Source organism: Aptenodytes forsteri, unplaced genomic scaffold (genome assembly GCF_000699145.1).
Source record: "Aptenodytes forsteri isolate BGI_AS27 unplaced genomic scaffold, ASM69914v1 Scaffold15, whole genome shotgun sequence".
NCBI lineage: Eukaryota > Metazoa > Chordata > Aves > Sphenisciformes > Spheniscidae > Aptenodytes > Aptenodytes forsteri.
In genome coordinates this window covers 12,875,628-12,885,162 of record NW_008795129.1, presented here as the reverse complement: position 1 = coordinate 12,885,162, position 9,535 = coordinate 12,875,628, and the positions used below count along the sequence as shown (strand labels likewise).

At 55.3% G+C, this 9,535-nt stretch overlaps 1 protein-coding gene across 1 annotated transcript; it reads left to right on the top strand.

The window, feature by feature from the left end:
- The first annotated feature begins 3,552 nt into the window (after positions 1-3,552).
- Positions 3,553-6,013, top strand: CALHM1 (calcium homeostasis modulator 1). Its single transcript, XM_009278075.1, is given in 3 exon segments — positions 3,553-3,903; positions 3,906-4,103; positions 5,546-6,013. Coding segments are annotated over 3 exon segments (1,017 nt in total).
- The last annotated feature ends 3,522 nt before the right edge of the window (positions 6,014-9,535 follow it).

The window sequence follows — 9,535 nt, the reverse complement described above, 5'->3', positions numbered from 1 at the left end:
GTGTGTACCCTCCTGAAGTGGGAGCAGATATTCACAGCCCTATTAGATGTGTCCCTGAGCGTGCTTTGAGCAGGGGGGGTGGACCAGACAATCTCCAGAGGTCCCTTCCCACCAGCTCTGCTAGGAGTGTGTACCCTCCTGTGGAAGTGGGAGCAGAAAGGGTCGTTCACAAACTTTAGCAGCTCTCTGTCTCTCAGGGGTGATCTGATGCCTGACCTACAGACATGTCTGACATGCTCGGAGATCCTCACCTGCCAAGAGCTCGTGAAACAGCAGGGCTGACTGCAAAGACAACTTCCCCAGTCTCTTCCCAAACTTTCCTGATGGGAATTGTGACTGTTTTAATGTCCCTCCTCTCTATATCCTGCATTGACTGGGACACGCAAAGCCCTCCCCAACTCCCTGGCTTGGTGTCTGTCTTGGCATCCAGGTGCAGGACCCCACGCTGGGAGGGACTTTGGCATGTACCATCTCTCCCAGGACCTGGTTTCCAAAGCACGAGCAGGTTGGGATTGTGGGAGGAAGCACCAGCTCTGCCATCTCTTGCAAATCAGTTGGAGTGAACTTTCCTGTTGGCAAGCTCACGAAAACAAGGTCCTCCCTAACAAGGCAACACGGAAAGAAAAACACAGGCATTGGCTTCTATGGGCTCTGTTTTGAATCCCACTGATTTATTGTTGGCTTCAATGAGAACTGCCAGTGCTGTACACCAAGCAGGCTCAGACCCCTCATTCATGTTTAATGAAAGACAGAGTTTTCCTGGAGATCAAAAAGCTCTCTGTGTTTTACGAGGTTGATTCATGCAGGCTTTGATGTGAACTGCCCTTCAAAAAGCCACTGGCCAGGTGAACAGGGAAGCCAGTCTGAGCTCTTAGCTAGCAGTACAATAAGCCTCATCTATATTCATGCAGCCAAATCTCTTCCCGTTTGTGAGATCATGCAATTAACCTCTCCACAGCAGGCAGAGCTAAGACTGCCCAGGTGTTACCCACGTGCTTTGTGCTCACCTCTGTGGTGGCATCTCAGGGTGAACTTGGCATTATCAACTGAGCCCCCGGGCTGGTGTCGGGGGAGACGTCAGAAACTGCAGTGCTGACTAATGGTCAAAACACGTGGTTTGGCTTCCTACCTCTGTACTGACGCACTACAAAACCTTGGGGAAAAGTATCTCCCGCATGCCACCCACCTATGTACAGCTTGCCTTGGTGATGTGTCTCACAGCCACCAATGCAGCCGTGCAGGTGCCCAGACAGTCAGATGTATCTTGATACTCATGTCAACAGCACAGTTGTGGACCGGAGGGACTGAACGCCTTGTGGATAGTCCGTAATGCAACCATCTGTTTTGCAGCCACTTGTAGGCCCAGTATCCCCCCATCTTTTGGCCACCTTGAGGAAGCAACCTAGTGCATCAAAGCTGCTTTGTGAACTGGGAATAGAGATGCAGGAGAGCACCAACAACACAATCCACTTCTTTTAGCTTTGTGCTGTAGGAGCTAAGCCTGGCCCAACCATAGCTATCACACCTCATTAGTGTTTGTCTCAGTTCTGGCAAGCTGGGGAGGAGTCTGTCTGGTCGGCTCTGTGCTGGCAAATGTGCACAGGACCTCTGCACTGGAAAGCCCCTGGGTCTGCAGAGCTGACAGCGATGAGCTGAACTAAGCCATGCCCTTGTGAAAGGGGAGAGGGATGGAAGTGATGGGCAAGCTTTGCACCCCATTATCAACACATGGGACATGTCCATCACAGCTGGCTCTGCTTGGGCTGCTCCTGGTGTGCAAAGAACAGGGAAGGCAATGCAGGTATTCAGGTCCGCTTGGGTCCAGGTCACCTGGTGTTGCTACTGAATTAATAAGCCCAGGTAAAGTGGCATGGCTAAACTGTCAGCAATCCTGTGCTGTACGGACCAGCCAGCCCAGCACCCGGCTAGCTCAGTCCTCCCTGCACCATGCAGGGGTTGCATGGGAAATGTGCCCTTAGACACCTTAGCCTCAGGTCAAGGCATATGGCCAAATCCCAGCCCCAGCCCCTCCTGCTAAATGGATGCATGTTGCTGGCTCAGGTAGTCCTTGCTCTGCCCTTCCCTGCAGGATTCGAGTGATCTTCAGAGGAGCAGCAGCTCCACTGCACCCTCAGCCCCCAGGGCTGCTGGTCCCCGCTGGCCTGATGGGCAGGAAGGGTTCTGCACAGTCCATGCCTGCAGGTGGTCTGGTACTGCTGGGAAACACAGTCCCTCGGGGAACAGCGGCTGCCCTTGGGCCAGGGAGGTCACTGGCAGGATTTACACATCCTTCTTGCATTCCCAATTCCTGCACATCCCAAATTTGTCAAGGGGCTGGGATTATACCCACAAGAGGCGGCTGCAGGAAAACCATTCAGCCCCCGTCACTGCCATTCAGAGCAAAGTGCACTCAAGCCCTTCAGAAATGCTCATTGAAAGTGGGTGAAAAGAAGAAATCTCAGGGGAAAACCTGAATCTCAGAGCTTTGCTGGGCAGGGAGCATCTCCTGAGAAAGCAGAGGCACCCAGGGCTCGGATGCTTTCAGCAGGACCTGCCTGCGGAGCAGGGTGCGTCCTTCACACCCCTGTCCCTGCAGCCCTCTCTCCTTTCTCTGCCTGTTTTTCTCCAGCCCTAAAGCCAGGAAAAGCACTGTGTGCCTCTGGATGTCACCAGACTATGCGAGCCAGGGTTTGAAGGATATTTTAGCAAGCCCTGAGGGCACAGGGCTGTGAAAACCAAGGAGCTACAAGTGTCACCTTGTAAGTCTGGCTGAAACACAGACTTTTCTAGGATGGAGGGGAGTGAATAACAGACTTTGGCAGTACAGATACAACATCCCAGAGCACTGAGAGCTTTAATCCTTCCTTCCTCTGTCTTTCCTTTTCTCTTCCCTTCCCTCTGCAGAATAAAACAGAGAAAAGGCATTTCTTTCCCAGTGAAGCAGAAGCAGGTACAGACCAGGAGGCTGGCAGACCTGTGAAGCACTTGCATTAGGTGCTGCTGGGGTGACGCAGACATGGAGGGAGGGGAGAAGCTCTGGTGCCCTGCTTTTCCCTGTGTGCCTGCACCACAGAGGTGGGGCGTCCCATTTGGTCCTGGGAGGAGCACCCACCTCCTGCATTTGCAAACAGATTCACAGAGGCCGACCAGCCAACTCCCCTTTCTGCCCAGGGCACAGATTGCTCTGGGGAGGGCACAGCCATGGTAGCGCATGCACCCTCCAGCCAAGGGGACTGGTGACCAGGAGACTGCAGAAATGGGGACATGGAGAAGAACAAAGACAGGTTTAGCAAACCAGAAACAACCCAGGTCCCACAGACCCAAAGAAGAGCAGGAGGAAGCAAACTCTGAACTTTTGCAAGCAGTAAAATCAGCAGAAAAAAATGTTTTAATTTTCTGCTTTAAATATTGGGGCTGTAAGAGTGCACGAATGAATCAGCAAACAATCAGAGACTTGTCGATGCCCATCTTTGAAGAGGGGGGCTGAAAGAATGAAGTAAACCGAGGCCACAGCTTGGACCCCGGTGCGGGGAGGAATCACACCAAGGGAAGATGGACAAGTTTCGGATGATCTTTCAGTTCCTCCAGTCCAACCAGGAGTCCTTCATGAATGGCATCTGCGGGATCACGGCCCTCACCAGCGCCCAGATGTACTCAGCCTTTGATTTCAACTGCCCCTGCCTGCCACGCTACAACCTGGCCTACAGGCTGGGCATCCTCCTGGTGCCCCCTTTCATCTTGTTCCTGCTGGGCTTTGTGCTGAAGAACAACGTCTCCATGCTGGCGGAGGAGCGGAGGCGACCCCAGGGCCAGCGAGGGAAGGACCGGGCCGTCCTGCGCTACATGTTCTGTTCCATGGCACAGTGGGCCATGATCGCCCCAGCGGTCTGGGTCTCGGTGACATTTTGCTGGATGGCAAATGCATCACCTGTGCCTTCTGCACCTCGGTGCCTGTGGAGACCCTGGGCAACACCAGCCACCCCAGCCTCTCCCAAGGGGAGATGAAGCGGGTCCTCGCCCGCATCCCCTGCAAGGAGATCTACAGTGGACAGGAGCTCATCGCCAATGAAGTGGCCGTCAGGTACCTGTGCTGCATCTCGCAGGTAAGAGGCATCATGGCTGTGCCCTCACTGGTGGTTTAGGGTTAGGCACTGCCAGCCTTAGCTCTTCCCTTGAGGGAATCTCCTTGTTGAAATCAAGCTGCAGAAGGAGAGACTGGTGATTTCGCAGCAGCACAAGGTGTTCAGGCTCAGCTTCAATTATGCCTCCAGCATGGTGCAGAGACTGAAGCTGTAGGTCATCCTGATAATTCGGTCCCCCTTCCTGCCTGGGCAGCCTGGGGCCGCAGGGCAGCGATACATGGCCAAGCTGTATGCAGAGATTCATTTAGAGCGAGTTCAGAAGGGGCTGACATGGATGTTACTGCCTGGCTGGTGGGCTGTCACCCCCTCCTGTAACCCACCGGTTGCCCATGGTTGCTCTTGCTGCTTATTATAACGTGTGCAAGCAATGGGCTGATAACCATCTATGCCACTTGCCTCTGCCGCTTGCATGGAAACAGCCAGTATGTGTTTACTAACCATCCCAGGGAACCGCAAATGAAGAAGTGCCACTAACCACTTGCCCTGTGCTTAATTCCTCTCAAGCCCTCTGCTTCTGGCCACCTTGGAGACAGGATGGTCTGACCCACTCTGGTCACTCATGCACTCCAGTTCAAAAGCAGCTCCCCTCCCTGACCTCCTTAGAGCAGACAGGAATTATTATTCCCAACTTAAGAAGAGAAATGGAGGCACAGAGACTTCTCCAAAGACACAAAGCAGATTTTCTTGGATAGACCCCAATTCCCAGCTGCCAGGAAGCACTGAGAGCTGCAAAACAAGAGGTGCGACCCAGATACCCCCCTCCCAGGTGCACTTTTAGGGGACTGCATTTAGGGCAGGGTTCACCCACATAAGCTCTGCCTGCACATCCTGGTGGCAGCCTGAGCTGAGACCGATGGTGAACAAGTCAGACCGGTCCTGGCTCTGCCCTCATCTCACCCTTCCTGTCAGACCCCATTAACAGGGGAGCCTGTCACCGCTGCTCACCCATGATAGATGTTACGAAGCCCAACAGCTCAGGAAAAGGGTTAGACATCTGCATAAACCCGGGGAGTATCTGGAACAACATTGGCTACGAGTCAGAGGACACAGACTATCCTAGACACAGGTGAGGCACGGCTGTATCAGAGGCAGGACTGAGGGCTGAGTGCAGGATTCAGTCTGATGTTATTTATTGTCACTGCCTGCTGATGCCATACACGGTGAGAAGCGGAGAGGTGCTGCCTACATGAGTGCATCGAACAAAATTCCGGCGCAGATACACTGACATGGTACATAGGGTCTCCTTCTCTGGCATTTGCAATGTAAATGCAGCCAAATGTCAAACAGCCCAAAGTGGAGCCAGGCTCGTTTGAAGCCCAGGGGGCTCCTGCTGGCTGGTGAGAAGTGCTGGGCGCGTGCTCTGACTGCCTGTGACAGGTCCGATTCTCCCCTTGTCCCTGCAGGCTCTGGGCTGGTGCTTTGTGCTGCTGATGACCACACTGGCTTTCTTGGTCAGATCCCTTCGGCCCTGCTTCACCCAAGCCGCCTTCCTGAAGAGCAGGTACTGGTCCCACTACATCGACATCGAACGCAAGCTGTTCGATGAGACGTGTGCGGAGCATGCCAGGAGCTTTGCCAAGGTCTGCATCCAGCAGTTCTTTGAGAGCATGAGCATGGACCTGGCGGCCGCTTGCTGCCACTCGCCCAGGAAAGCCCCTGCTGATCCGGGGGAAGCCGCTGAGAAGCTCTTGGGCATCACTGACCAGAGCACCATGAACATGGTCCTGAAGAGCTGGCACAGATGCAAGCCCCCAGTGCACCTCCACCCACCTGCCCTCCCCAGTGGCAACGGCTGGGCAGGGGAAGGGCAGCACTCCGCACACCCCCCTGTGCCCCGAAGGGAGACAGCTGCCTACTACAGCCAGGTGTGAGGGGGCGCAGGGCTTTGCAGAGGCAGAGCCGCGCTTTTGGGAGAGGGGCTGCAGAGAGGGCAGACAGGCAGGCATCTGAGCTGGGCAGGGCCAGCGCCACGGGGGTGGGCACCCAAAGGGCTCAGCGGTGCCAGTGCAATCCCATCTGCTCCCACATCCAATCCTACAGCATTGGTAATTCAGGCAAGGAGTTTTGTGCTGAGCAGGGCAGCTATCCGAGGCCATGATGGACAAGCCCCAGGGGTGCTGAAGGGCGCGATGCATCAGCCAGACGGACATGCCGTGCGTCCCACACCACCAAGCACCAGGTTTGTGTTGTGGCAGTTGCCAAAGCAGACACTGCCAGATATGCAAAACTTCCTTTCTTTTACCACGTGCTCAGCACTGTGCAGCACACGTAGGTTTAGGCAGTATTAAAAATCCCCTGGTCAGGAAACAAGCTGGGGGTGCCCCTCTCTCACGCCGAGCTGTGAAACCCCAAAAGTCTCCCCATTACCCCTCCACACGCTGCATCCCTACAGACACACACAGCTTCCAGGCCAAGAAAAGCTTTAAAATAAATTTGACCCAAGCAACGAGCTAGTGAAGGGACATTCCATATTGCATTACATGTGACGGGAACGGCGTGGTTGGTGTCACAGATACTATTCAACGAGGAGCCCACAGAGATGCTCCTTGAAGGGGTTGTCTAGACAAGGAGAGCAGCTATCGCTCAGCAGCATGGAGGGTGGGGGCCAGGCCAAACCCCCTGCCACGAATTTGCTGCAGGACAGTTTGTTCTTGCAATTTTACCTGGATTCCTCCCTGACACAAAGACTGACGTTAAAACCCGCCTGGGTGTTTGTTTAAGGAGCCAAATAAATAATTCAGGCTTACTATTCAAGCTCCACGCTTAGGCACAGGGATTTATAAAAGCCATTTACAAAAGCTGTTGGTGTTTCTTTATTTGAATGCAATGAAAAGGACTGGGGGGGCCCCCGGGCCAAGCCCAGGCTGCTGAGGCCATACAAGTCGGAGCATTTTGCCAGTGCACAGTGGCCACTGGCAAGCCAGCCCTGGCCCTCGGAGGGGAAGCAGGGGAGGCACTGCCGACCCTACGCAATACCAGGTGGCTGCCCATTTCCATAGAAACTGAGGATAATGGATGCAGGCCCTCGACGTGACTATGGAAATCACAGTCCGGGAGAACATTCCCCGGTGGCCCTGATTTTATTACCAATATGCAGAAGGAAAACCCCTTTTGAGAGATGTGTTTTACCCTTGCCGCGTCCCTTTCGAAATGCTCATCCCCTTGAAATTTCTGCTGCCGCGTTCTTGTTCAACTTATTACAGCTGGCTGGTAACTGAGGTGACTGCCGTTTGCATAAACTTTAATTATCGGTGTGTAACTCCACAGAGGCTGTGGGGAGAGGAGAACAAAGGACCAAAATGACAAGGAAATTCTCCGCACTGCTGTGAGAGAGCCTTAGCGAGCCCATAGTCAAGGGCAGGCTGAATCTGGCTGACTCCCAGGAGAAGGGAGCATGACACAGATTTATCATTAATCTTCACACCCCAAACTTTAATTTAGGGACCTGCCCAGAAATTAATAGGCACAAAACCTGATTTACAAAGCAAAAGAGATTAAAAGATAAAGGCGGTTTCCACTCCTATTATTTGCAGTTCAGCACTGTTAATGGCTCACCGAGAAAGGCGCGCTCAGAGTCCCCACAACAGCGAGCAGCACGCAGGGCTGGCAGGCTCCACGGCAGAGCCATTAAGATACCGAAAAAACAGCATGCATTTGCAAAGAGAAGCTTTTGCACTTTTAATTTAGATTTTTAGGATCAGAGCTCTGCCCCCCTGCAGCAATTTCAGCAGCCGCAGAGAGTCCCCGCAGAGCAGGCAGGGCTGCCCTTTCCTTGATTTCGGGGACATCTTTCACCGCCTTCGGGAGGAGACCCCTCCCCAGGGAACCCGGCACTGCCCCTGGGATTTCAGCCAGGCTGCAGTCCCCGCGCTGAGCCCGGTTAGCAGCAGCGCCCCGAGCGCGGAGCGAGCCCCGGGGCCGCCAGCCGAGCCGGCAGGCGCCGGGCGGGAGGGGAGCCAGCCCCGGGCGGGCGCGGAGGTGTGGGAGAGCCAAGGGGTGCACCGCACCCAAACACCTGGGAGCTGCAAAAACCCGCCCGGGGACCCCAGATCGGGGGGTAAGAAGGAAGACTCCGTCCAAAAATCCCGGCTGAACTGCTGACGCTGGGCAGAGCTCAGCTTTGCTCCGGGCAGAGAGGAACGTGGGTGTTGCTGAAGATTTGCCTGCGCTGAAGACGTGCTCTGGAGAGGGCCGAGTTTAACCCCGGGGACACGGCGACGAGGAGGCTGGGGAAGGAGGAGGGGGGCCTCCGGCCTCTGCAACGGGCTGGGCGGGAGCTGGAGCCGAGGGACAGACGGCAGAGAGGAGGGAGCGACGCAAGGAGAAAGTGAGGCGCGCTCGGCTGCCTCGCAGGCATCGCTCCGCAGGGGAAGCAGCGAGCGGAAAAGCCAAGCCGGGCAGGAATGCACCGCGCTCGCCAAGCCGCGGGCTGCGCCCAGCCCCGCGCCCGTGGCTCCCCCGGCCTCGCTCAGCCCCCGCTGCCCCGGCAGCAGCCCCTCCGCTCGATCACGGGCGGCGGGAAGCAAAACCTGGCCGCCCCACAGAGCTCGTCACGGCGGGTTCCTGCTGCTGCCGGAAACCCGGCCAGGCTGGCGTCTTCCTCGCTGGCTCAGCCGGCTCCCGTGCACAAAAGCAGCAGTTCCTGCCCCTTCTCGTGGGACCAAGGGCTTCCCCCGTGCACGACTGCATTCCCTGGGGACCACGGGGGCCGCATCCAACCCCCAGGCTGGGTGGCTCCAGCATTTCCCCTGTGCACCCCAGCAAGGCGCCCCATCGCTCCCATCCTCCAGGCAAACCCCAGGCCGTCCCAGCCAGCTTTTGCACAGCTGCATCGAAGGTCTGAAAAAGGACGATGTGCTTTTTCCAGTGACTCATTCTCAGTCTTTCCTTTCCTTTTTTTTTTTTCTTTTTAAAAGCACAACCTCAGCCTTGCACCCAGCAGAAGCCAAGCGCCTGCTCTTCGCCCCACCCAAGCACAGGGCCCGAGAACAACCTCCTCCCTCCTCCCAAAAGCCAACAGCCGAGGGCACACTGCAGACTGAAAAAGGAAGCTGCCAAACTCTTAACACTGTTTTCATCAGCTTTCGCTTTGCCCATCAGCCTGGCCTCAGCTGCATCCCCACTTCTGCACAGCCCCACGCACTGCCGGGAACCCCCCGCAGCCGAAGCAAAAACCACACGAGGAGCTGAGAAGGCTCCAGAACTGTTTTCAACAACTTTTCAAGTAAGTGACTTCATTTTTTTCTTGCTTTCATGCATGTTTTGGGGAAAGACTTTAATAGAGGCTGCTAAAAAATTATCTGCTGCAAAAAACTTTTTCACTCCCCTCCTACCCACCCCTCTCTCTCCCAGACAGACACCACAACCCCCAAGCAGAGGAAGGATAACCCCCG